Source organism: Molothrus aeneus, chromosome 17 (assembly GCF_037042795.1).
Source record: "Molothrus aeneus isolate 106 chromosome 17, BPBGC_Maene_1.0, whole genome shotgun sequence".
In the NCBI taxonomy this organism is placed as follows: domain Eukaryota; kingdom Metazoa; phylum Chordata; class Aves; order Passeriformes; family Icteridae; genus Molothrus; species Molothrus aeneus.
Genome location: NC_089662.1, coordinates 9,968,514 through 9,995,926, shown reverse-complemented (window position 1 = coordinate 9,995,926; position 27,413 = coordinate 9,968,514). Strand labels below are relative to the sequence as shown.

Below are 27,413 nucleotides of genomic sequence, written 5' to 3'. Positions count from 1 at the left end.
GCAGCAGGCAGATTTATGCTTAAATATTTTAAAGAGAATTATTTTGTTGGCCTCTGGTATGTAAATTTTCAGCCCTCAGGAGTGAAACATCTCCTCCTCTGTCCCCTCTATGTCCTTGCAGTTATGGACTCCAGCAGTGAGACAAAGTAAAAAGTGATTCAAGTTCTTTTAGCAGGATTTAGAAGTTGGCAGTGAGTGGGAGAACTCCTGGGAAATGCTCTCAATTCCTCCTGAAGTGACCTTTCCCACTTTCCCTGTCTGTTTGGGCTCTGCATTGAGTCATAAATATCATTACAAATACAAAATGTTTAGGGATAACTGCTCAAAATTCATAGCTCATGCAATGGAAAGCCCAGTGAAACTCTCCAATTATGATGCAAGTGGTGCACAGGACCTTTGTTGTGGTGAGGAATAGCATCTGCCATGGCTGGAATGAGCCTGGGTCTCTCCCACAGCCACAGGAACAGAGCCAAGACACAAAGTGAGTCAGAGCTTATGTGAAAGCTCTCAGTGGGACGTGGATTTCTTTGAAAGCTTGGTGATGCAGACCTTAAAGATGATGTAAAAAGGGAGGTTAAAAATGCAGGATGGGGTTCTCAGGAGTGACTCATCCCCATTTTCTGGGGTGATGGGAGCTGAGTTCTGGTCCCTGATGTGTGTTTGAGAGTTGCATCCAGACCATGAGCTTAGTGCAAGTCACTCTGGAAAACCAAATCTGGGCATTTTCAGGAGCTGCATCAATTGTGGCACTGGTACCTGCCAGCCTCCCCCAGGAGGGATCTCCATTCACAGCACACCTACAGACTGCTCTCCCTGAAAGTCATTTGGGAGGTGGGGTTTAGGTTTCACAGCTGTCTCACCAAATCTAATTTTAAAACAAGACTCTACTGGGATGTGAATAATCCTAACTCTTATTTCTAGGGACACACTGGCCACAAAGGGGAGCCTGGTGAAGTAGGAAAACAAGGAGAAAAGGTACATTTAAACTTATAAGTAACAGGGGAGGATTTTTCTCTTGAATAACAACTTGAAAAAGAAATAATGGATTTTTTTTTAAGGAGGCAGGGAGGAAGGAGGCTGTTTCTGAACAAGGAGCAGTCACTTTGGCTGAAGTGCTTTGGGTTCCACTGCTCTCCCTGTAGGACCATGTGCTGACTCCCCAGGAAAATTCATCTTTCCAAGATCATCATGTTAGGATCAGTTTGAGTTAACAGCTATTCTTTGCCATGCAGGGATGTCAGCTCAGGAAAAGCCCTTCTTTAATCCCTTGGATAAATTCCTGACTGATAATCACTTGGATAAATTCCTGCTCTAATCACTTGGATGAGTTCCTGTCTGATCTGAATGCTCTTGCACATAGAAATTGTCCATAACGTAGAAACAAATTCTGAAGAGAAATCTGGGAGGGAGGGAGGGAGAGAGAGAGTGAGCTCAAGGAGGAATAAGATGGGGCTGTCCCTGGCTGTGTTTGCAGGCTCCTGCTGTCCCTCCTTCTGTCTGATTGATTTTTCTGTCCCAGGGTAACCCTGGCCCTCCCGGCCCTCCAGGGATTCCCGGCGGTGTTGGCCTGCAGGTAACCCCATTCTCTCTTCTCTTCTCTTCTCTTCTCTTCTCTTCTCTTCTCTTCTCTTCTCTTCTCTTCTCTTCTCTTCTCTTCTCTTCTCTTCTCTTCTCTTCTCTTCTCTTCTCTTCTCTTCTCTTCTCTTCTCTTCTCTTCTCTTCTCTTCTCTTCTCTTCTCTTCTCTTCTCTTCTCTTCTCTTCTCTTCTCTTCTCTTCTCTTCTCTTCTCTTCTCTTCTCTTCTCTTCTCTTCTCTTCTCTTCTCTTCTCTTCTCTTCTCTTCTCTTCTCTTCTCTTCTCTTCTCTTCTCTTCTCTTCTCTTCTCTTCTCTTCTCTTCTCTTCTCTTCTCTTCTCTTCTCTTCTCTTCTCTTCTCTTCTCTTCTCTTCTCTTCTCTTCTCTTCTCTTCTCTTCTCTTCTCTTCTCTTCTCTTCTCTTCTCTTCTCTTCTCTTCTCTTCTCTTCTCTTCTCTTCTCTTCTCTTCTCTTCTCTTCTCTTCTCTTCTCTCCTCTCCTCTCCTCTCCTCTCCTCTCCTCTCCTCTCCTCTCCTCTCCTCTCCTCTCCTCTCCTCTCCTCTCCTCTCCTCTCCTCTCCTCTCCTCTCCTCTCCTCTCCTCTCCTCTCCTCTCCTCTCCTCTCCTCTCCTCTCCTCTCCTCTCCTCTCCTCTCCTCTCCCCTTCCCTTCTCTCTTCCCTTCCCTTCCCTCTTCTCTTCCTCTCCTCTCCCATGGCCATGTCATGTGGAGTCACCTTGGTTACACAAACAGTGACTGAGTTTGAACTGATTTGTTTCCTTAATTAGGGCCCAAGAGGACTGAGAGGCCTCCCTGGTCCAATGGGTCCAGCTGGCGACAGAGTAAGAAAAAAACTTCTGATTTTTTTCTTTTCCTCTCCACCACCAGTTTCTCTTTTGACAGGTGCCAGTGGCACTTGTCCTTACTGAATCCCACTGGGAAACTCCTAAAGGTATAAAGTGTGGCCTGTTCCCTGCAGCCCCTCCATCAGAACAGCCTCCCAAAGTCAGGAATTCACACACCCAAGGGACTGGCAAGGTCAGCCCCAGCCAGACTGAGTCATTCCAACCAAAGGGCAGCACTGACAGTGCTATAGAATCTTGGAAAAAAAACAAAACAAACCAACAACAAAAAAACCACCCCAAAAAAAAAGAGAAACATTTCATGAACATTTCCCTTTCTGTCTGTCTCTTCATAAGAAAAAGCCAGACAAAGGTTTTCAGGACATAAAAAGGCTCCTCAGTGAGAACAGGGTCAATCTCCAGCTCATTGAGGTTTGGGATTCTTGTCACAGTCCCTTGACCAGCAGCCCAGAGGCTGAATGGTTTTGAATTGGATGAAGTCATGCATTTGTTTAGGAGTAAGAGTGTTATCAAGATAGCAAGGCCATGAATGCTGTCAGTGTGTCAGAGGTACAAAGGTGGGGAGATCCAGACTAAAACCCTTTGGTCAGAGTGGGATTTTTTGCAGTCTGTCCTGCAAAGTAGCAGGAGAATCAGGGTTGTCTTTCCAGGGCTTTTGTGTTTTCTCAGGTTGTGGTACAAGGTGGGGATTCTGTTACTTCACCCTCTGCCAAGCCCAGGCTCACAATGATGTCTGTCTGTCTGTCCTCTGCAGGGTGACATTGGATTCAGGGGCCCACCTGGAATCCCAGGACCTCCAGGCAAAGCTGTATGTATCCCAGGCTCTCTGTGGCCCTGCCTTCCACAGCCTCTTTGTTTATTCCTCCTTCCAGTGAGCAGAGGCTGTGCTGGCCACCTCCAGCAGATTATTCCCTTTTCCCTCTCCCTCCACTCAGAGCAATGTTATTTTACCTGACCTAGACCTCATGATGTCTCTCCCTTTGCCATGCCCCACACCAGAATAAGTTCACCACATTTCCGTTGCTCTCTGTCCTTCACTGCCCTTCCTTGAGCACCAGCAGCTGTGGGCAAGCCTTGGAGAAGGGAATATCCATTACTTTTGGAGGAAGAATCAGCCCTTTTGTGAGCTTACATCCCTTGAGCCTGCTCTGTTCCCAGGTGCCCACAGCTCTCAAGCATTTTTGCTCCAAGCAGGAATAACTGTGTGTTGAAGATGAAATCCCCATCCTTCTGCAGCACCACCCTCTGGGGACTCCTCCCCAGTCTTGCAATTATAGAAGAAATTCATCCAAACTAAAACAAAATGAGGTGCTTTCTCAGCAAACCTTTCATTACACCCAGCAGCATCTAGACAGTAAATATTAGAGCTTTTCTCCCACTCTGTTTCTGCTTAAAGAAATTGCTTCATTAAATGAAGGGGAAGATGGTCCCTGCCCTGAGGGATTGCTGGCAAGGTCCCTGCTGCAGAAGGTGTGTCAGGAACTGGGGAGTCACTGAGAAAGTGCAGCCCAGCTCTCGGGGGACTGTGTGTGCTCACACCTCTGCTGACACCAGCAAACAGCACAAAACCCAAAGCAAACAGCACAAAACCCAAAGCAAACAGCACAAAAACCTCCTCATTTCACCCCCCAAGCAGCAATCTCTGCCATTGTGTGATGAAGATGCTTAATGGCTTTTCCTCCTCTGTCACAGGGAGACCAAGGGAGCAAAGGACCTCAGGGATTCCGGGGGCCCAAAGGTGACACCGTAAGTGCAGCCAAACTCCCTTTGCTCCAAACTCCCTTTGCTCCAGGCCAGGACTGTTCCACGGGTTTATTATGGCTTGTGCTCCCTTCATTTGCTTGAAAGGGATGGAAGCATCATCTCAAAAATGAGATGTTTAAGGTGTCCAAGTGCTGCTACAGCCTGGAGCGCAGGGAGCAGATCTTACATTTCCATCCCTTGAAATGATCAAGGATCTTCCCAGGTGTTGCATCCAGAGCTGGGGTGGTTTCCTGCTGTGTCCCAAAACAGCCTCCAAACTTATGTGGACAGAGAGGACCCAGCTGAAATGGAATGAAATGTCCCTACAGAATTTGAATGTTGTCTTCATTGACTGTTTTTCACATTTATTCATTCAGGATTTATTGTTGTTTTCTAGGGTAAACCTGGACCAAAAGGAAACCCAGGGGCTCGTGGGCTCATAGGAGAACCTGTAAGTCAGTTAAGCAGGAGGCAGGTCCTGCTGTTTGTCTTGCTTGCAGATGAGGAGATCAAACAGAACAGGCAAAAATCTGCTTCTTGCCATCTTTGCTGTCAGACTCCTGCTCTGTGCTCTCTGTGCAAGCCCAGCTGGGCTAAGCCAGAGTTGTACTGCTGCTAATGAAAATCCCCCAGCACAACTGGAGCTGGACTCGTTGCCAAAAGCTTCTTTGATGTGAGTTTTGCAAACCACAGAGCCTCCTCTGACCTAAACCTGTGCTGTCCATGGTTGCAGGGGATGCCTGGCAAGGACGGGCGGGACGGAGCTCCTGGACTCGATGGTGAGAAGGTTTGTAAAGTCCTGCTTCACACTGCAGGGAGGGTTCCTCAGACTGGGCCTGCGGGGCTGCAGTGCTCCCCAAGAAGCTTGGCTGGAAAGCTTCTCCTTCTAAAGAGTTTTCTGATATTGTCACTAGTGAAGGGGAGTGAAATTCTCCTGTCAGTTAATCCCGAGGGAATTCCCTAGAGAAGGGAGGTGCACAAATGATGAAAGCTCAGCTGTGCCCCTGGGTTCAGTGGTTCCTGCTGGCTGGCTCCAGGCCCTCAGAGATGCCTTGACAGAGCTGATTTCAATGGCCTGGGGACAAGGTGCTGTCAGGTGCTGGTTGCCTGGTTCCTGAGCAGAGCTCCTGCAGGAATGTTGGACATGAGCTGCAGGGAGCAGGGAAACTCTGGGAGCTCCTGTGGACACATCAGCTCTTGCTCCTGTGCATACAGGGAGGGAGAAAAGTCCAAATGCCTGTGTGGGAATGTGTCCCCTGCCTGTGCCAGGCCATTCCCTGTGCTGGAGGATCCCTCCTAACCTGTCCCTATCCACAGGGCGACGCAGCTCCCGTGGGTGCTCCTGGAGAGAAGGGGCCAAATGGACTTCCTGTGAGTATGGAGCAGGACCTGCCACCTCTGGGGGCTCAGTGTGCCTGCAGAGATCCTTCTGGGGACAGGCAGGGTCCTTCTGTGGGCTGTTTCACAAGGAGCTCTAGTTGAGCCAAGAGGAAATGTGTCACAGACATTTTTATGAAAAATCCTTTCTTTAGGATTTTTCCCCCTGAGAAGCTGAGAGGCCTCAGGAACAAAATGTAACCAATGGTTATCTGCTGCTGTGGAATGCAACAGGTGGATCTGGGATTGGCCCATGTGGTTGTTTCTAATGAATGGCCAATCACAGTCCAGCTGGCTCGGACTCTCTGTCCGAGCCACAAACCTTTGTTATTCATTCTTTCTTTTTCTATTCTTAGCTAGCCTTCTGATGGAATATTTTTTTCTATTCTTTTAGTATAGTTTTAATATAATATATATCATAAAATAATAAATCAAACCTTTGGAAACATGGCGTCAGATCCTCATCTCTTCCCTCATCCTCGGACCCCTGTGAATGTGGTCAGGGAAGGAGTGTGCCATACAGGACTGGAGAACACCTGGAGTAGCAGCTCACAGTAATTACCTGCCTGTTGGCTTCTCTGACTCTTTGAAATCTAAACTTGAGAGGGGTTTTCTCTTTCACATCCCACTGATGTGCATCCCTTATGGAGAGAGGTAAGATCTGGGGTGTAATATCCTGAGCTCTGTCCCTGCCTCACTCCTTGCTTATTGGCAAAAGGTTTCATCTCTCCAGACTTCCAACTATTTAAAAGAGATCAAGTATTCCTTTCTTCCTGCATTTGCAGAATATTTTGAACTCCCCTGGAGAGAGGTTTCTGCAGTGCAAAACGCTGCTGCTGGTCCATTTGTACATCCCTGCTCTTTGCTCTCATGCCAAGGATTAGTGTTCATGGAGCTGCAGAGGCAGCAAGAGAGACATTGAAATCATAATTTTCACAGTGAAAGCTGCAGAAGTCTAAACCTTCCATTGCTTCAAGCAAAGGCAGTTCCTTGTGTGTCAAATCAGACCAGAATAACAAATTTAATAACTTCACTTCTTCTGACATTGCTTTAATATGATTTTTTTTCAGGGTCTGCCTGGAAGAGCAGGTATTAAAGGCTCAAAGGGTGAACCAGTAAGTGAATCTCTCTAATGATGAGGTCTGGTGGGGAAACTGGTCACAGCAAGACTTTTAGCTTTGGGGGACTGGGGGACTTACCCCAAAGTGATGGTTTCTGTATTTCTGATGGGGCTGAAGAGCTGGAATTAGGTAAAATAACTGGGCTGGCACCTGGTTCAGTAAAGACACAGCAGATTCACAGGAGAGTCATCAGTGGTTTGGTAAAACCTCATTCTTTTGTCAAAGTCCCAGGAGGAGGTTTGATCTTTGGGAATCAAAAGGCTGAGCACCAGCAGGAGCAGAATGAGCTCATCTTGCCTTCTGCAGATTTTCCCTCACCTCAGGAAAAAAAACTTCCATGGAGCTTTAGATTGACACCTACCTGTGAGATAAAAGAAAGCCTCAGGCACACCAAAGCAGTCCAGCACAAAGCTGCTCTCAGAGGTGTCTTTTTTTTCCCCTGTCCCTCTCCTTTATGAATTTTTCCCTCTGCATCATTATTGCTGCTGATCCTCAGGGAAGAGAGCAAGTTGCAGGAAGGTGGGGCAGGAATCTCCTCCTGCTGTGAGGGGGGTGCAGGAGGGGATGGGATGGGATGGGATGGGATGGGATGGGATGGGATGGGATGGGATGGGATGGGATGTCCTGGCATGCTGTGGGACATGGGGACACTGCCTGGGGCTGGCAGGGCCCCTGGTGCCAGGAGAGAGTGTGCAGCTCACCTGCCCTCTGGTGCTGCGAGTTTTGCCTTAAATCTGTAAAAGTTTAAAGCTGTTTTTATTCCCTGATCCAGGTTTTAACTCCCTCTCCTGTTGTTGCTTCAGGCAGGACAGAAATGACTCCCTGAAGTGCTGCCCTCACTGAGTGTTTGCTTTGTGCTCTGCAGGGCAGCCCTGGAGAGATGGGAGAGGCAGGTCCCTCTGGAGAGCCTGGCATCCCTGTAAGTGCCCCCATTCCCACCGACCATGGCCCTGCTGGAGAGTTTTAAACCAAACTGGGGAGCTGGAGCTCATGCGCTGCTTCCTTGCATGAATAAATCTCCCAGTGATGCAGCAGCTGCAGTCCCAGGGGACTGAGCACTCCAGGCATTCCACAGTGCTGTGGAGCTCCCAGGGAGCACTGAGCTGGCTGGGCAGGGTGCTGGACACTGGTACTGAGCAAAACCCCCCAGCAGTGGGCTGGCAGAGGGGCCGGTGGGGCAGGAGTTGGGCACTGAGCAGCCTGGGATGCAGGAACGTGTCCCAGAGGGCTGGGAAGGGTGGATTTGTGCCTCCTGAGTGCCACAGCTGACTTTGGTGTCCCTGCCAGGGCGATGTTGGCGTCCCTGGTGAGAGAGGTCTGCCAGGACCCAGAGGAGCAACTGTAAGTACAGAGCTGGCTGTGAACCAGAGAGGTGCCAAAACAGGGCTGGGATGGGGGGTCACTCTCAGGACAAAGCCACTTTCTCTCTCAGTGGAGTCTCTGGGGAGCTTTGGCAGCAGAGAAATTCCTCCCCCAGGCTGGGCCAGGTCCTGCTCTCACTGGCAGCTCCGTGCAAATGCCAAGGGATCCCTCCCATTTCCCTTGGCAGAGCAAACTGCAGCTGCCAGGAGGTTTGTGGAGCTGCAGGAGAGGCTGCACAGTCAGCAAGCCCCTCATTGCACAGGAACAGGAAGGTGCTGCCCGTGCTGGAGTGAGGCATTAGTGAAGCAGAGCTCCTGGGAAGCTTTCACAAAGGACTTTGCCACCAGCACATGGCACCTGAAATCCTCCCCAGTCCTGCATCCCCTTCCTTGCAGCAGTGCAGAGGGACTCCCTGCAAAACCTGAAGCCACAGATAGAACAAAACTGGGAATAACTGCATGGAGTCCCTGCTCAGTAGCAGAGATGATAACAAATAATATCAGGAGGGTGAAACCCCGATTTTGATCCCACTACTGAAAATGCTTGGGTACTTTTTCATCTTGTCACTCCCCAGCCATTGCGGCTATTGGGGTTGGATCTGATCTTCTAGTGGTTTTGTTGGTTTTTTTCCTTTTCTTTTTTTTCCCATCTTAATCTCATTTTGAAATCCAGGAGCCTACAGCAAGTCTAATATGATTTCTGGTACGTGCCACTTGGAAGAAATTGAACTGCATGATTTATTGTTTGTGAGCAGCTTCTGCTTTCACTTTCAAGGAGAGGGAAATCAGCTTTAGAAATAAACTGTATTAATAATGTTTGCTTTTATGTCTGCAATTTTTCAGCAGAGTGGCTGGCCTCACAAAAGGTACCACATTATTGCAGCCAAAAAGCAAAAGCATTTGAGCTGATTGTGTTGGTGCAGAGTTTTGACAGGGGTGCTGTTGCAGCTGAACCCATGGTTATGTCTGACCAGGGCTTCTCATTTCTGATTTGTTTTATTAGAATCATAATTTATTTGTTAAGAGTGGGCTGCTCCAAGAGAGGTGCAGGATTTTTCCAGTGTTAAGGCTGTTTGGCTCAAAATAATTAGGGTTTTTTTAGCTCTGAGTACCAAGGGTTTCTCAGAACCTGTCAGGTCCCTCCAGCTCCCATCAGCAGCTCAGCAGAGTCATTTTTGATGCAATTTAACTCAACTTCCCTAAAGCTTTGTATTTATAACTTTTAAAGTTCGTTACTGAATTACAAGCAGAAAGCAAAGTGGAAAGCAGTAACCACAAAAATACCTGAGCAGTTGTTCAGCTTTTTGAGGCTGATGCTGCTTTATGTCAGTGGCCAGTCTGGGGTTTATTTGTGTCCCTGAATGCTCCACCCAGCAGGGATGGCAGAAAGGAGCCAAAGCTGCAGCCCTGCCTTGTGACAGAAGCTTGCTGAAGGCATCTATTTCAAGAAGACAGTTTACAAAATGAGACTTAAATGCCTAAATTACTTAGTTTTTTTTGGTTTGTTTTTTTTTTCATCCAAGATCTTTATTGGATATGTGATTTTTTTTTTTTCTCAGGAGAAAGCAATAGAGACTCCTAATGGCAATGTTCATGTTCTGTCTGGTGAGCTTTTAAAAGCCCTGACAGCATACAGTGCTGCCTTTTTGTGCATTGCTGGAACCAAGGATGCCCAAGCAAATGGAGGCAATTGCCATTTTTCATTTCCAAGGGCCTGCAGCACGTGTTTTGCAGCAGTTCCTTGCAATCAATTAAAAGCATAGCACTGGGACAGCAGATCCCTCTAATGGGCCTTGTCTGTGCTCTGTCATGCTGCCACTTCTTGCTGTCCCTGATCTCTACTGCTGGTGAGCATGGTATGTTGTTAAGCACTGATTACCCAAATAAGCCTTTCTGTTAACAACAGTGCAGTTAACAGAGCTCAGCAAACTCCAAACCAACTTTGCAGTGGTTCAGCAGCACAGAAGTGCCCACTCTGCAGGTCAGTGACACAGCTGACTCACCTGGCCCCAAACGTTCTCCCTACCTGTGCAAACCCAGGGCACCCAGGGAATGTTTCTGTGTCTGCTCTGGGGTGCCCTGACCCACAGGGCAGCACTGACTCTGACCCTCATTCAAGGAGAAAGTTTTCCAGACTTCAAGATAGACTGGAACCCACAAAAGTGTGAAACAGGTTATAGAGAGCAGTGCAGGTGTATCACTTGGTGAGAAATTGAGGTTTTGGGGTTTTTAGTGTGTTGTGGATGGAAGCAAGATGGAGGGCACAGGGTGTCATCCTGGGCTTCTTCTTCATGCTTCTTCTTCCTCCTTCTCCATGGGTTTGTTTGTCATTTTGTAATTGGGCAGAAAAGTCTGCATTGTGGGCTCTGTGGGATCAGTTATTGGGTTAAAAGGGAAAATAATCCAGGTGTCAGCTCTTAATTGGATAGCTTAGTCTTAAAAGACCTTGTACCAAGAGATTGTTGGCCATTTTGTGCCTTTTAATGAAAAGCTGCCCAACTCACAGTAGTGAGACTGTTTTACTGATAAGAAATAATAAACACCTGAATCTGAACACGAATTACTGTCTCAAGTGCCTTCAATCCAGACCCAGAAAAACCAACAGCTGGTACCCCCACACTTACCAAAGCTGATCTCTCTCTTTGCAGGGACCTCTTGGCCTCCAAGGCCCCATAGGAGCCCGTGGTGTCCGAGGTTTCCAGGTCAGTGTCACAGAGGGGTCCTCATGGTGTTTTGGCAGGGCAGCGCTCCCTGCAAACCTCTGGCCGGACACTTGGGTGATGGCAATGAGGGAAGGAAAGAAATCTCTTTCCATTTGCCAGAACCAGTGTGACACCTTCATTGCCACGGGTGGTAGAAAGAGCAAAAGGCCAGATAAGCTCCCTGCAGGAGAAATTTATATTTAGTGTTTGTTGGCAGAGGGAGGGGTTGAGTTTTGAGCCTTTTCCCTGGGAGCAGCTGAGGCTGCCCCATCCCTGGAGGGGTCCAAGGCCAGCCTGGTCTGGTGGAAGGTGTCCCAGCCTGTGGCAGGTGGTGGAACAAGCTGAATTTTAAGGTTTTTATGACTTTTTGAGTTTGATCTTTGTAAAGACACCTCAGTTTCTCCTTGATCTGCTCCACTCTCTGCCTGTTTTTCTTCAGTGAATTCCTCCTCCTTTTTTGCTGCACTGGGGTCTCCAACATTTCTTCCTCCCTCCTCCAAGGGTGTGGGACCTCCACTCCCCACTGGCACTGGCTGAGGGGAGCATCACTTGGTGGCCTCACAGACATTGAAGGTTTATTAATTTTAAGAGGTTTATAATGAAAGCCCCAGGCCAAAGGTTGGAGCACCTCGGCACGAGCCTGACCTGGGACCAGGGGAGAAGCTGGAATGAGCTCTACCAACCAACACAAGTGGTGCCCAGGTCCTGGGGGAAAAGGGAGAGAGACATCCAAAAATAACCCTTCTGACCATGTTATGGAGACTGGTGAACTCCCAGGGGTCCTGGCACTGTGAGCTGCAGCTTGGTTTTGTTGTTTCCCCAACAGGGGCCCAAAGGTGCCAGTGGTGAGCCTGGCCTGCCTGGCCCGACTGGGATCCGTGGAGAGACAGGAGACAGGGTAAGGACAGCACTCCTGGGAGCCATTCCTGTTTGGGGTGGGGATTTACAGGGCAATGGGCACCAAAACCTGGTGTAGCTGATGGGTGTTGGGTGTCCCTGAGGCTGCCCAAGTCAGGGCAGGGAGCAGGACTCGTGCGTGCTGTCCCCTCTGTTCCTGGGTTCTGTCCCACTCCAGAAACTCCCACTATTTTCAGACAGGGTGGATTGTTTAAAAGCAGCTTCCAGGCCCTATCCTGGCCAAAATACAGAATGTTTTGGATTTTCACCCGTTCCTTACACTGGTTTCACCAAAGCCTTGCTCCCCAGGAGCACAAGAGAGCTGATTCATGAATTTTTGTTACTCAGATGCTTGATTAGACTCTCTGTTTTTTTTTTTTTAATTACAGTTTTATCAGTGACTTTTTTTTCTGAACAGCAAAACACCTGGGCATCCCACCTCACAACAAATGTGACTTTTTATTTAAATGAGTTCATTCTCATTTGAAAGAAGCCATCAGGGCAAAGTGAACAGCATTTTGGGAGCCTGCAGAACAGGAGCCATGTGTTCACCAGCTCCCTCCTCCCCAGCTTTAAGGTGAAAGTTTTTTTAAAAAAAAAAGCTTTAAGTTGCTTTCTGTGTAAGCAACTGCTGCAGCACCACTGGGGTTCCACAATGGCCCTTCTGTGCTGGCTCCAGGCAGGTTTAAAAAAGCCTTTTGGAGTGACTGTGGGCTGGAAGTGTGAAACAGGAGCGTTATTGTGGAGCTCTGGGGCTCCTGGCTGCACTCAGGGCTTTGCTGTGGTGGAAAATGTACATTCAGAGGGGAAGAGGCCCCTGCATGAAGCACCCAGAGAGCTGCTCCAAGCCAAGGGAGGGGAAAATGTTGTGCTTAAAGCAGTAAAAACTAATCTAGGTTTTATTTCTGCCTCTGAAGTTCAGTGCAGTTACTCTGAGATGTGATTGTTGGTTGCTCAGAACGAGAGGAAATGGCCTCAAGCTGCACCAGGGGAGGTTTAGATTGGATATTAGGAATTTTTTTCCCAGAAAGGGTTGTAAAGCATTGGGACAGGCTGCCCATGGAACACCCCCATCCCTGGAGGTGTTCAAACAAGGGGTGGATGAGGTCCTTGGTGGTTCAGTGGTGACCATGCTGGTGGTGCTGGGCTCACCCTAAACCCTCAGGCTGTGTTTTTGTAGCCTAAACAAGCAGCCTGTGCTGCTGGGGACACACAGAGCACCCAGAGACCTGCCCTGGGTCAGGATAAAGAGGAGAGCTGCGCACACAACACCCACGCAATCACCCTGTCCCAGCTGCAGCCAACTCATCAAACTCTCCTGACATCAATTGAGACTTTTCTGTGGAAAAAGAGAAATCCCCTCATGCCTGAGCTAGCTGAGTACTGACAGGCTTTTTCACAGCCCTTGGACTGACTGGTCAGGCATGTAAACCAGCATTTCAGTCATTGTGCTTGTTGGCATGGAAAATACCAGTGGTTTGGTGCATCTGACTGTAAGATATAAAACAGTGTTGAGATAAAATACATCAACCATCCTGCTGGGGTGGGATATGGGGAGGGTAAGGGCTTGGCTGTTCTTGCTGACTGAGGCAGCAATAGACAAATATTTTTCCTAAGGGTTTTTATTATGATCAAATTCCTGAGGATTCTGGATGCCAGCAGCCACCTGGGGCATTGCCTCTTGGGCTCCCTACTGGAGCACTGAATGCTTGGCCCAAACCATGAGTTTTGTTGAGCTGATCAGAGGAAATGTGTGAAGACATGGGGCTGGCAGTCCTGAGCTCCTTGTTCCTGCAGTGAATTGGAGTTTAGAATGAAAATCCTCTGGGCTAAGCTTCTCCTTAAGGGAATGTTCCTTGCTTGCTCTTTGGTGACTGAACTGTGTTTTATTGCCATAAACTGTCATGGAGCCTTGAGACTCTGTGAAGTCAGAGGTATGAAATTTAGATTAAAATGTTCAGAAAGGAATATGTTGCTTTCGCCATCAGCAAACATAAAATGGGTGTTACAAAGTTTTAGCCACTCTTGCATTTCTATATCCCATTGTGTGTTTTTCTGAGTTATTTTTCATTGATAGAAATCCTCCCTCTTTTTAACTTAGTGCTCGAATTGACCAAAATAAAATGTCCTTGTTGTGTATGTTTGCTCTTCTTGAAGATTCTGTTCTGCTGAGCCATCTCTAGATCTAGTTAATAAAAAAAAAGATCAGTTTGCAGATGCCAGATTGATGAGTGGGCTATAAAAATCTTGCTTGAAGGGTAAAATGGCTGAATTTCACATGTAGATTTTGCAGCAGAGAAAAAAAATCTGGGGTTCTCCTGAACTCCTTGTTGGCTCTGCTCTTTGGAGCAGAAATGCCACAAATAAAGCTGAAAATGTCTCTCTGTGAATGTCAGGTAGATAAAGATGAAAGGATTTTCCAAATTGCCTGCATTATTCCTGAGGTGGTAATCAGTTCATCATCTAAATGTATTTTATTCCTGTGGCCATGTTGTTCCATTAATCTTTAAATCAGGAGCACCTTATTCTAAATCCTAGGAAAACTGACTGTCTAATAAGGCCTTGAAAAAGCATCTTGGCTTTTTGCCCTTGTGGCATGAAAATATTCTTGTCTGTTTTATATCACAAGTAAATCCAAGCTCCTCTCACATCACAACACAAACCAGGGATTGTGGAGACTGTCACAGCGCTAGCAGGGGTGCCTAAATCCCCTCTTATTTCTAGGAAGTGTCAATGAGATTTGTACCCTCTTACTTGGCAGCTGGGAGACTCTGACCCCTTGCTGAGAGTGTCTGGCCACACCAGAAATTCATAGGAAAGTAACAGTTTGAGCTCATTTGCTTCTTTCTCTTATTTATTTTCAGGGTCCTCTTGGTGCTCCTGGTCCCAAGGGGAACCAGGTAAGTGATAACTTTCATGCTGTTGTTAGCAGAGGCATTTAAACCAAATTTCAGAGACATCCTCTGACAGCACAAATGGCTTTTTCTTCCACAAATGAAAATATTCTGCAGCAGAAACCAAACCCCTCTTTTGGTCCCATTTTCCCTGCATTGGCACAGATGTTGCCTGTTCTAGTGGGGACTCATGAAAATGCTGTGGCACAAACACCAGGCCCTCACTGGGTGTTTTGCGGCCACAAGGACCTGTGCAGGAGCTCCTCACATCAAATTCCTCCCCAGTTAAGTTTAGAAGTGCAGCTTTTCCTCAGCTGCATGTGCCTGATGAAGGATATTTCACCCTAAGCTCAAAGCCTGGCACACTAATGAACTAGCTTAATCTTACACTTTTTGCTGCTCAAGGTCCATGCTTGGTTTAATCTCAGCAGTGAGTTTTGGGCCAGTTTTTATCAAATATATGGCTTTTATTAATACATGGCTGTGTTCTTGCAGAAAGTGGAGCTTTGCTAGCAAGCTTTGCTGGTTTGGTTCACCAGCATCAGTGTGCTCTGTGTTTTGTTGCTAAGGGGAAAGAACAACCTGATCTCTGTTTGTCTTGGAAAACTTCCCCTGGAAATCCATGGAGTCCATAGCAATGTTCATGGTCTGCTCTAATAGCAGACCCTGTGCTGAGCCAGCTCTGCCCTGGGCAGGGCAGGGATTGCAGGGGTTTGTGGCACCCCAGGCAGGCTCAGATTGCTCAGGCTGCTGCTGGTGGCGGTGAGCAGCAAAGGGCTGGCACAGGGGACGTCACCAGAGCTTTAGCCACCCTTGCATTCCTGTCCCAGGAGTGGCAGGGCTGTTCCTCACCAAGAGATCATGCAGTTTGAGGGTGGGATGAAGCTGGGACCCTGCTCAGGAGGCCATGAGAACAGTCAGTATTTTCCTGTGGCTTCAAACCCTGTTTTTTGTGAGACAGAGCAGGGGGAGCTGAAATTCAGGTTCCCTGCTTGAGGAATGCCTGTGGATGTCTTTCATGGCCAGCCCATCATTTTTCTCACCCATATGAATGCAGCCTTTCATCCAGGTCCCAGCTTGAGGCAAAGGGCACCCAGTCCTTGTTGCAGCTGCCCTCATCAGCAGGGGAGCAGCTTCTGTGGAGTCCAGCTTTGGGAAGAGGGAACTTCTCCTTGCTGCAGCTGGGAGACCCCATGTCCCAGGGTACCCCAGGGGATATATCCAGGTCCTTGCTGGAGCAGTAGGTGCTGTGTTAACTCTGCTCTCTCTCTCAGGGCATTGCTGGAGCAGATGGCCTCCCAGGTGACAAAGGAGAGCTGGTAGGTGTCCTTAAATTCAGTACAGTTGACTCCTCAAAGAACAGATGAGTGCAGAAAGCCATGGATCACTGTGGTCAGTCAGAATTCATCACCCAAGATCCCCAGCCCTGCTGTGAAAAGAGGGCAACCCAGGCCTTGCACACATCACAGCAGCTTGGGAGATTGGGCTTCAGATGTGCATTTTCTGAATGAATCACTTTCTTATTTCCCTTTTCTTTCTGACAGGGTCCCTTTGGACCTCCTGGCCAAAAAGGAGAGGTAAGTGTCAGACCCTGGGGGCTCATGCCCTGAAGGGTTTAGGAGTAAGCATGACCATTGCACCTCTGTAACTATAGAATAAACTCTGCTCTGGTGTCATTGCCTAGAAGCAGGCTTTCCTCACTATCATGCTATAAAATCTATGAGAAAAATGGTGATTTGTGGCATTCAAAATATTGAAATCTGTTTGTTAATTTTGCTGCAGCAAGGACTCCTCTTATCATGGCCTATATATGCAGAAACACCCTTAGGATGTAAGAAATGCATCTGATCCTCCAGATCCATTCAAAAAACCTGAAGAAAGTCTTAAATAACCCCCAGGAGAAAAGAATGGACCGTGACTTCCATTTTAAGTCATTTTGGTCTTTTTTATTCTTCACTGCAGCCAGGAAAAAGAGGAGAACTTGGTCCAAAAGGTGTCCAAGGACCTAATGGGACAGCTGGAGCACCAGGGATCCCAGGACATCCAGGACCCATGGGTCACCAGGGGGAGAGGGGTGTCCCTGGCATCACAGGCAAACCTGGGCCTCCTGTAAGTATCTGCTGCTTCTGCAGCACAGTCAGGGAGCCTGTGAAGGGAAAAGAATGGATTGTGGGGTTTTGGATGCTGTCCAAAAAATAAGGTCCTGCATTTTAGCAGGCAAAAATAAGGCCAAATAAACCCCAGATTAAATATCTGGCCTGACATTAAAATTAATTGCTGCCATTTGTACAGCGGAGTTCTGAAGGGAAGCTGTCACCTTTTGAAGAGGGGAAAGAGCCCCCTGCTCTTCATGCAGGACCTTGTGCTGCTTCCCAAGCTCCTGGAAATGTGTTTTGTGTCCTGCAGCTTCTGCCAGGGCTGGTTATTGATAAGGACGTTCCTACAAAGACAAATTATTCTGTTAACTGCAGGGCAAAGAGGCCAGTGAACAACATATCAGAGAACTCTGTGGGGAAATGATAAATGGTGAGTATTACTGAGAGAAAACTGACTTTAATTACCAGATGAGTAAATCCTGAACATAAAATGGCTTCTGAGGTTTGTTAATTTTCTGTCTTCATATGAAAAAAAAATACATTGGCCTTTAGTGTAAGGAAATTATTCAGGAGGTCACCTTGTTGTATTCAGGAGGTCACTTTGTTGGGGATGTCTTTTGGTGTTCTAAAATTAGTATTTTTAAATGATTCATCATGGCAGTGGTCAAAATGCACTGAAAGCAGCTTTGGCTCAAGTGTTGTGTGAGACCTCCTGCCCTAACCTGTGTCATTCTGAGCTCCATCTCTCTTCAGTGCACCTCGTTTCCTTGGAGCAGGTACTCAGGGAGTGTCCTTCTTTATTCAAAGTGACTGTTTTGCATTTGGAGGTCACATCCCCTGTTTGGGATCAGGTTAAAGTTTGTTTCAGGAAATTATTTAAGTGTCATTTGTTAGAATACTTGACATCCTTTAAAGTGGTTTTAGAAACAGGAATAATCAACCCTGCAGATTTATGATTAGTATCTCCATCTCTGGAGATGTTAAAAAAACCCAAAAAGCTACAGGTAAACAGAAAGGACAAATTCACTGTTCCCTCTTGCCAGGAGCAGTGGCAGGAAGTTCTGCCTGAAGAAAGAGTGCAAATGTTGGAGATGCAGAGTTTGATTGTGTTTTTCAGAGCAAATCGCACTGCTGGCTGCTAACCTGAGGAAGCCCTTGGCTCCTGGGGTGACGGGACGGCCTGGCCCGGCCGGGCCCCCGGGCCCTCCTGGGAGCACGGGCAGCGTTGGACACCCTGGTCCTCGTGGGCCCCCAGGCTACAGAGGGCCCACAGGAGAGCTTGGGGACCCCGGACCCAGAGGCAAGTTCAGAGGGAAACAATTTGCTTCTCTTTTATGCCCACTGAAATGAACTGGTACTGAATTCAGCACTGGGGAGAAGAGATCAGCCCTTGGTAAAGCTCTGGGTGGAGTTGTGCACCTTGGGGGGTGATGTTGGGAAGGATGAAAGTTTGACAAGAAGGTGTCACAGATATGTGTGCTTAGCAGAAAGATTTTTAAATGTGGAGTCTGATGAAAGACTAGATTTGGAAGCAAGTTTTGATATAGAAGAAAAGAATTGCTGAGCCAATCTTACTGGATAACCAAGGAGGCAAAGGGTGTGTTAGTTAGAAGGGGTTTTTATGGCTTAAAGCAAAGGATAAACCCACCCCAAACAAGAAGATGTTTTTACCAAGCAGGAAGATAGCACAGGCAAACAAGCCTGCTGATGTAGCAAGTAGAAAAAAAGTCTCAGAATTTTCCACTGCAAGAAAACTGAAAAACAACTTCTAGCTTAAACTGTAATGTACTAACTTGTGTGATTAGTGATTGGAGAATGGTAACATGAATATGGTAATTATAGTAGTTATGATGGGCTATAGATAATAGTTAAGGTATAGATTGGCTCTACTGCATTAAGATGCTAAGCAAAGAAAAGTCTATAATGCATTGTAACCAAAAGAAAAGTCTATAATGCATTGTAACCAAAAGAAAAGTATAGAATGCAATGTAACCAAAAGCAAAGGGTCTCTGGGCCTGCCTGCAGCTGGAGCTGACAGCTGTAGGCACAGGCTCTGTCACCCACAACCCTGAGCTGCTGTAACATCTTAGATAGAACAAACTGCATTTTAGAGAGCCTCCTGGAGTCCCACATCTCTCATTTAAGCTCTTTCAGGGTGCCATGTAATCCAAGATCCCTGCAGCACCCAGGGGATTTATCTGTAGCTCCTCCTGTTCTCTCCCCATGCTGTTGGTGGCTCTGGCTGCAGAGCCTGCACAGCTGACTGTGGGAATTGTGTTTGTGATTGAAGGTGACCCTGGTGAAAAGGGAGACAAGGGACCTGTGGGCCAAGGTATTGATGGGCCTGATGGTGACCAAGGGCTGCAGGGTAAGTGTGGGGAAGTAATAAAAATAATTTAATATAATACTTATTATTATTATTATTATTATTATTATTATTATTATTATTATTATTATTATTATTATTATTATTATTATTATTACTATTATTACTATTATTACTATTATTACTATTATATAATTTAATATAGTTTAATGCTGCATGGCTGAAGTGAAGGCTGAGGAGGGACAGCTCTGCATGCTGATGGCAATAGATTATCATCACTCATTTAAAGGTGTGACAACTCTGAGGCTCTCCAGATTAAGGGAAAGGATGGTACCTGCTTCCTGATGATTCCTTTATTAAAAGATTCAAGATTAATTTATGCAAATTAATTAATAAATATTTATTGGAAACGTGGAAGAATACGCTTTATTTTGCTCACCTGTTAAAGCAGCTTTTCTAACTGGGATTACACCTGGACAATGAATAAACTGCAGGCACCAAAAGCAGGCTCTCCGTTCACAGAATTTCATAAAGCCAAAATATTTACAACCATGTTATCTTAAATTCTTCCACAAAACCTATACTATAAAATTTTAAAATACTTATACTTGTTGTCTCAGAATCTTCCATAAAATAATTAATTCCATGTTAATAAACTGTGAGCTCACACAGCCAAGACATCCCTTGACCGAATTAGAGATAAAAAAATCCAAAGCACATACTTCAGATTCAGGGTAAATTTATTGAAAACACCTTGTACTCAACAGGCCATAACAAGTGTGATGTACAGACACTCAAAGTATATTAAGATCTCTAAAATCAACACATATATACATATATTAAAAAAGAAAAGATCGAAATATTTCATGTATCTTTCCCCTCTCTTGTTTAGGACCACCTGGTGTGCCTGGAATTACTAAAAACGGCCGTGATGGTGCTCAGGGTGAACCCGGGCTGCCAGGGGATCCTGGGACTCCTGGCACTGTTGGGGCTCAGGGAACTCCAGGAATATGTGACACGTCGGCTTGCATGGGAGCTGTTGCAGCATCAACTTCCAAAAAATCATAAACCAACAGTACAAGAAGTGAAGAAGTGACTGAATATTTAAATAAACAGTGCATTGTAAGAAAACAGAATCCTTCTAGTGCTAAAAGGACAGATGCTCCTTCTATTCTATTAAGTGGAGACTTTGACACAGTTCTATGAAAAAGAAAGCATCAGATGAAAACTTTAATTAAAAGATGCTTTATGACTATCTTTTCCTCCCCCCAATTATTTCCCAGAATTTTTACTGCTAAACAACCTCACCTTTCCTTCCTTCCTTTGCTCAAGAGACCTGCAAGAGGAAGCATTGCTCCTTTTTACCATCACCCTCCCTGTACTAAAGATCACGACTTTTTGCTAAGAAAGTTTGAGCCTTTTCCATTGAATTCCTTGGTGCTGCTCCCACTGACTTCAGTCCTGCAGGTTTGTGCTCTCAGACATGTTGTTAAGACACTCAGGCACCGAGCTGCCTCTTCCATCAGTGGAAATCAGGCATTTCAATATCCTGTATTTTAACATCTGAACCTTCTGGCCTAAGGAATGACCATTGCTTAAGTCTGTGCTGCCAGCTAGAAATTTTCAGATTGCACCTCAAATATTTTGGCAAGACTAGTAAACAGTAATCCTCTTGCAAGCAAATTCTGCAAAAGGAGTAATGTAAATATTTTAATTTCCAGGGAAGAATTTTTGCATATTTCCATATGATAACGAAGGAAATGAAGTAACAGCATTTTCATGACCTCTACTTCAGCTATTTGCACAGTAATTGTGATGGAACCCCACCTAAGAAAGGATGCTCTTTTAAAGTCCAGCCAAAACCACCTGTATGAACTGTTGTAAAAATAAAAGGAGATTTTTTTTAACCTTTTCTTTTTGATGTTGTAAGTGTCATTATACAAATCAAATTTACTTGGCTAAACTCCATTTTCCAGAACTAGGTTTTACTAGTATTGTTTGGACATAAATTGCTGCAAAATTGTTCTTATCCGTGATTTAAACCAGTATTAATTTTGGTAGAACTTTTTATACTTTAAAACTTGCTAGCATCATCTATTAAAAAAATTAATAAAGCCACTCTCAGCTCACCCACAGTTCTATTTCTGTCCTATATGCCAAAGCCTATGAACAAAGCATCATATTTCTCTTTAAATATAAAAATAGTTTGTGCATTTAAATATCTACTGTTTAAAATATTCCACTTTTGGTCTAAAGTAACAACACAAGAACCTCTTGGACAGTTGTGTGGCAGACATTAAAAATAGGACTGAATTTAAAAATGCCAACACCATTGCACTACTCTTTGGAGCTAATTATGTTAAATATGTATGCAAATGCAAAATTCATAATACACACAGTTTAGAAACTATGCACTTGTCCAAATAACCAATACAATATTTACATTTTAAATGGAAAAATGGGCATTATAATATGGTAACTTCAGTTTCTTTATACACTGGAAGAATGAGTTTGCATCTAGCCATTAAAATAACAGGAAGATAGAAGTTCTACAACTCTTCCAATCTGTACTGCATCATCTTTAAAAATAAAATAAGAGCAAAAAATTAAATGAGACCCCAAAGTAGGATGACAAGCAAATTTTGTATAACTAAAGGGTTAAAATAATTAGTTATGACATTTTCTTGTAGCTTCTGGTCCCAAAGCCCCTTGAACAGGGCACTGATTCCCATTGCTGGTAGTTACCTTCCATTTCCATTTGCAATAGAGAACGTTTCTTTTAAATTTCTATTTATATATATTTACAAGTTACACTTTCAAATTCCTATTCAGCATGTAAATGGAAAGAATGAAACACAGTTTGCACTACTGTCACACAATTCAGGGTGGGCAGGTCAGGCTATTTGGTCTCCATAGCTGTGCGGTTTTCCTGTGCTGGACACATTACACACGAGTCTGGTCTTCCAATTTTTAGTCTCCTGCCTGTTTTACCACAGAAAACAGTCTCAAATTCCTAAAAAAGAATAAAAATCAAAATACAAAAGATAAATGTTATATTTAACGTAGATGTTTACTTGAGAGGGATGCTTTTGTTTCATTAGTGCCTTCCATAGGAAGGAGGAGGGGCCATATCCATATCTAGAGCAGCAGGTTTTCCAATACACACCCTCCTAAAATTCCTAGCAGAGCCAGAATTATTCTGGAGCTGCAACTACTGCTGAGGAGAACAGGAGCTGCTCTTAAGGCATTTAACCCTTTAACTCTGCTCACCCACTCAATACAGTGTGGGCATTAGCTGTGATCCCCCTCTCTGAACTAACTAGAAGCCTGTGAAAGAGGTAGAAAATAGAGAAAATGAAGGAGGAGAGGAATAATTGAAGATGACCTTAATTTCATACTGTTGTCCAAATAGGGTCATGCTCAGGAATTGTGTAAATAAAAAAATTAATTTTAAAATCCTATTTGAAAACACTGACTGAGGACGGCCTGTAATTTCTCACTAGTGAACTCAAACAGCTGAAAGAAATAAAAAATAAAAATTTAAAGGAGGGTTCAAGGGTATGGTGGGTCCTTCACAAACAGCATCAAGCAGAAGCTTTCCATCTCAGTTCTCCGTTATGACAGCTTTAAAACACTTCCCATTTTTATCAAGACCAAAAATGAAATGTGATTTCAAACCTGCTTCAGGGAGTCGCCGTGCCTTTCCTGAATGTACTTGAGGAATGCAGTTGTCCACTGCAAAGTTGTTGCCTTGTCAGTGTCAATGGTGCAGAAGGGAACGAGGAGATTGAGCTCATCACAACAAACCCGGATCCTGCGCCTGCAGGCGAACACCCAAGGTTATCAACCAGGGGCCAGAGGGAAGGGAAAAATACAGAAAACAGGAAGACTACTCACATGTGGAACCAGCCATGGACTTTGGGGACTGCTTTGTGTTTGCTACAAGCTTTGTGTATTAGTTTTGCTACACACAAGTCACCTCAACCTTATAGAATGGGTGAAATGTTTTGAAATATCTTTGTTTACAGAGTGAAAACACAAAGACAACCACAATGAAACAGAGATTTTTTTTTCCCCTCTAACAAACACCAAACCCTCACCTCCTGCACTGCTCTATCTTGAAGTTAACACAAAATACGTCAAGCTTACATTTACTCTGGATAATCAGAGTACTGCAGTACCAGTATTTTAGGCTTCAAGAGGTGTTTCATGACCCCTGCTCCCAGAATTACCTCCTGTCTCTCTCCAGGCGATTGTGCCTTTCCCTCCTCTGCGCACTTCCATCCTGGGAACCACTCTGCACCTGCACACTGGAGCTGGGCTGTGCTGACTGCCAGGGGCCCTGGGCAGCTGCAGTGCTCTGGTTGTTGTCCCGGGCGTTCCGAATCTCCCCGAGAGGTTTGCGATCCATGTTTGCATCCAACAGATTTATTCGGCTGCAACTTCTGTTTATGGCTTGCTTGCATAAGGTGTCTTGTTGGAAAAATAAAAATGAAAATAATGACCTATTTGTTACTCTCCCATTAACCTGAAAATACTGATAATGGAAAGTTCCTTTGGTGCTTTATTTATGTGGAATAATCTTTGAAGCTTTACTGCCAGCCTACATTGATTCTTACAGCAAGACATGTCCTGCAGAAGACCTAAGGCACTGCTTGCTATTCCAAAATCCACACAGCTTCTATTTTCTCAGAGAGCCCACTGAGATTGTGCCTGCCCTTGGTGAGCCCTTGAGGCAGCCCTTAAAATGTTCTTCAGTTTGATACTGACTGGGTCTGTGGATCAGCTTTGGGGTCAGAGAACGTACCCCTCTGCCATGGGGTTTGGTGGTGTTTGCTCAAAGGCTGGACTCAGTCATCTTGGAGGGCTATTCCAACCTTAATGATTCTATGATTCTAAAGGAACCAGCTGCTGACCCAAGGCTCAGATTTTCAAAGGTACTTTGTAACCTCAAGTCTCCTCATTTCAAGCCAGAAGTGCTAAACAATTTTGAAAGTACAGCTAAACTTAGAGGTGTTGAACCTCTTTGGAGAAATCTAGCCCCATGCTGCCTATAGAGCATCTTTGCCATAAGAACATCACCTTCCACATTTACTAAAATCATATTAATTCCAGAAAAGAATTTAGAAAAAAAAATAGTTTTGAAGACCAAGAGAAAACTAAGTGAAAAGAAGATAAATGGTTTACCTCCAACTTTAATCCAAACTTCCTCAGGCAAAGCTTTATTTATAGCACCTACTGTCTGTTTTGTGGATTCAACTTCCTGATAGAGAAAAGGGAATGTTTTGGGTATCCCAAGGTCTTGATGTTTGGCAGCTTCCAAAATAGTGCAAGATGTTCCACAGGTCTGTGAAAACAAAAAGGAAATACTTACAGAAGTATATACATTAAAACAAAAGAGACTATTGTGATATCTTTCTGTTAGCTTCTTAAATTACTTCTTCATGCTGAATAAATCCCAAATACACACAGCCATGGGGTTTCGACAGTGATGAATTTTGGGAATATCTCTGACATTTCTCAGTGCCATGCTATCACTTTTGCTTCAGAGGTTACTGCAAGTTGTGGAGAGGGAAATATCTTTATCACCAAAATGAATTAGAAAGAAAGGAACTACAGAAAATGGTCTCTTGTCTTGCACAGATGAAAGAGATGATAAACTGATAAACTCTAGAAAAAAGGAGATCTGATGGCCTACTGCTCATTACTGGGATGCATGTAATTACAAATGCCAGGAAAGTGACTTGATTATCTTAAATATTGATAAATAAATTGCATTACAGATCATTCTGATCATCCCTATTCAAACCCACCCACACTCTACCACAAACCTTCAGAATTCTACCACACCCAGGAAGTTAATACTATCAGCATTGGAAGGTGGCAGAGGAGAGTTACCTGTGCTTGGGAAGGGTTAGCACTTCCAGCAGCAGAACATGCATTCATGGTAAAGAACGGGTAAGTAAATGGTAAGGAATGTGTGGCAGGTGCAGCCTTATTTTTCCCTAGTGCAGCACACCTGCTCCCTTGCTGGTGAAGAGGAACACCCACCACTTCTGAGGGCTGGCGGATCAATGTCACTAAACTTCAGACAAAAACAAACAAACACAGAAAACATACCAGGCTGACTGCTTGGAAATGAGTGCAGAAATAAAGTACAGCTACAAATATTCTAGAAACTATCACCAAGAAACCACTTTCATTTACTGTAAACAGAAATCATTGTTATTGCTATATTGCCCACTTCAGGGGCCAAATAAAAGAAAAGAAAAATCAGCCAAGGAGGTATTTTATTCTGTGCAATAACAAGGTGCTTCATGCCTCGATAAAACATTTTGTCAGCACATTAAGATAGGTACAGGGTTAGGTTGTAAAACAGTATTTTTGCTCCAGTTTTCCCCATAGTCAGGCCTCCACATTATAACCCGAATCTATCATCACCATAATTATTATTTTTTTTTATTATTATAAAAAATCTACTTTGCTTTTAGCAAGCTGCATATTAAAATTAGGTAATGTTCTCTCACCTTTATTTACAGTACAAGTTATCAAGAATAAAGTCATAAAGTAATTCATTTTGGAACTCCATGCTGTACCATTTATGCAATAAACAGAGGGGCCTAAGCTGAGCTCAGTGGAGTCGCAGCGACGTTTGATGGCACAGTTTAACAAAGCCCAACCCATCGTTCTCATATATTAAAACAAGCACTATTCATAGGTTTCACTTAGCAAATCACTTTTGAACTACATGATACATAGTTTAACAACATAAACTAAAAGTAATTGCAACACACTTGTTAAGAGTTACTCCAGATTCTTGGGGTTCTTGACATCTGGGGTTTTCTGTCGGGCTGCTGTTGAATCTGTCTTCCAACCGAGCTCTGACTGCAGGTTTAGATCTAACCTCTGGTGCCAGTGCCGAATTTTCAACAAATATGTTTTCCTTATTCTCCCCCAAGAAATTTTCACCCTGTTTAGCTTTTGCTACACTGCATCCCGAGACTTCTACAGAGCTACTACTGTTGGGCGCTTTCTCTCTCTGGTTCACAGGGAGGTTGGACTCGCTAAGCAACATCATCCTGAGCTCCTGGAGGTCAGCATAGCCCAGGTGCGGGTTAGAACTCGGCCAGTAGCTGTCACAAGGCAACCCTGACTGACAGGTCACTGGGCAGACCGACTGGTTCCCAGAGCTGCTGGATGAGCCCCCGTCCTGACTGGTGCTGGGGGAGGGCTGCTGCAGAGGGGGGTCTGCAGAGGGGCCAGGCGAGGAGAAAGCGCTGAGCCTGGCTTCCACTTCACCTTCACTACTCTGCGCCTCCGTGTGCGAGCAAAGTATGTGCTGCAGCTGGGTGTACTCAATGTCCATCATCTCCACCAGGCTGGCCTCGGGGGTGGCGAAGCCAAGGTTTTGCTCACCAAAGGAACTGTCACTTGAGCCTCCAGGTCCGACAGCAACGGGAGCGGGGTCAGGAACACTAGCTGGGCTCTGAGGAACGGTCTGAGGCTCCTCGGGGGCTGATCCTGACATGGCTACAGCAAACCTAATCAGTTACCAATGTCCCTTGCAACAGAAAACCATAAAACCTTCAACAATTGTCAGTACTATCCATTAAAAAAACCCAAAGGCAGAAAAAATTGCACTTAACACTGATTGGCGAGGTAACAGAGTGGGGACCAAGCTGCCGCTGGCGGGGTACCTGACACCCTGACCATGTCTCCCCCCCCGGGTGAGACCCTCCCTCCCCCTCCAGCACAGCTGCTCACGACAAACGGCCTTCACCTGTCCCCGCCCCGGCCTCGGCGGGGAGGCTGCGGGCACTCTGCGGCCTGGCACCCCCTGAGACAGCGCCCGGACGGCGGCGGGGCAGCCCGGGCGGGCGGGAGCGGGCCCCCCGCGGCCGGGGGGAGCCGTGGGGAGCCGGGGCGGGCAGGGCCGGGCGGGGCGGGGGCGGGAGGGGACGCGCGGGCCCTCAGCCCGGCCGAGCGCTGCCCGAGCGCGCCGCGCGCCGCCGCCAACGGCTGCGCGTAACCGCCGCCCGCGCGCGAGGCCGCGCGCGTCCCCCCCGCCCCGCCCCGCCCCGCCCCTGAGGCGGGACCGGCCCCGCCCCCGCCCGCCCCCTCAGGGCTGGAACTGACCCGGAGCGGAGCCCGGCGGTGGCAGGGGGGGCGGCGGTGTTGTGAGGAGATAAGGGAAAAGAACGTGCGGCTGCAGTGTGTGCTTACAGACGTTTTCTAGTTCTGCTGCTTTAGCTGATTTGCGGTGCTTGGCTGGGTACACGCTGTTATGCTGAATTTTAATTAATTAAACCTCTTGGCTGCTTAGCGTACGGCTAAACTCTGTTACTTGGCTTTGTCGCTAACGGAAAACTCACAGAGAGCAACGGCCGGGGCTCGGCTGCGCTGAGGGAACTGCCCCACCTGCACCAACAGCATCACCAGCGGCACAGAGCAGGCAAACGTGTG

The 27,413-nt window shown here is 45.9% G+C and overlaps 2 protein-coding genes across 2 annotated transcripts in view; one reads left to right on the top strand and one right to left on the bottom strand.

Annotated features, from left to right (window-relative positions):
• The window catches only part of COL9A3 (collagen type IX alpha 3 chain), a 36,621-nt gene extending 15,821 nt beyond the window's left edge, over positions 1-20,800 (top strand). The window contains 21 exon segments of the mRNA XM_066561873.1: positions 922-975; positions 1,520-1,573; positions 2,359-2,412; positions 3,188-3,241; positions 4,126-4,179; positions 4,574-4,627; positions 4,910-4,963; positions 5,494-5,547; positions 6,624-6,668; positions 7,540-7,593; positions 7,962-8,015; positions 10,684-10,737; positions 11,564-11,635; positions 14,499-14,534; positions 15,803-15,847; positions 16,073-16,105; positions 16,491-16,637; positions 17,000-17,054; positions 17,742-17,924; positions 18,915-18,992; positions 19,843-20,800. Coding sequence (XP_066417970.1) covers positions 922-975; positions 1,520-1,573; positions 2,359-2,412; positions 3,188-3,241; positions 4,126-4,179; positions 4,574-4,627; positions 4,910-4,963; positions 5,494-5,547; positions 6,624-6,668; positions 7,540-7,593; positions 7,962-8,015; positions 10,684-10,737; positions 11,564-11,635; positions 14,499-14,534; positions 15,803-15,847; positions 16,073-16,105; positions 16,491-16,637; positions 17,000-17,054; positions 17,742-17,924; positions 18,915-18,992; positions 19,843-20,018 — 1,464 coding nt within the window. The 3' untranslated portion in view covers positions 20,019-20,800.
• Positions 20,801-21,849: 1,049 nt separating this feature from the next.
• TCFL5 (transcription factor like 5) lies at positions 21,850-26,478 on the bottom strand. The gene is made up of 6 exons (XM_066561792.1): positions 25,745-26,478; positions 24,849-25,035; positions 24,138-24,297; positions 23,183-23,423; positions 22,629-22,770; positions 21,850-21,963 (listed from the first exon to the last, which is right to left on the bottom strand). The coding sequence occupies exons 1-6, from the start codon at positions 26,476-26,478 to the stop codon at positions 21,850-21,852; spliced, it is 1,578 nt and encodes a 525-aa protein (XP_066417889.1).
• Between the last annotated feature and the right edge of the window lie 935 nt (positions 26,479-27,413).

Excerpts from the sequence above, each read along its gene's own strand:
- TCFL5 (XM_066561792.1), bottom strand. The coding sequence starts at position 26,478 with ATGTCAGGATCAGCCCCCGAGGAGCCTCAGACCGTTCCTCAGAGCCCA. Across the intron at positions 24,298-24,848 it reads CTAACCCTTCCCAAGCACAG|ACCTGTGGAACATCTTGCAC; the intron begins GTAACTCTCCTC and ends TTGTTTTCACAG. Across the intron at positions 21,964-22,628 it reads ACGGCGACTCCCTGAAGCAG|GAATTTGAGACTGTTTTCTG; the intron begins GTTTGAAATCAC and ends ATTCTTTTTTAG.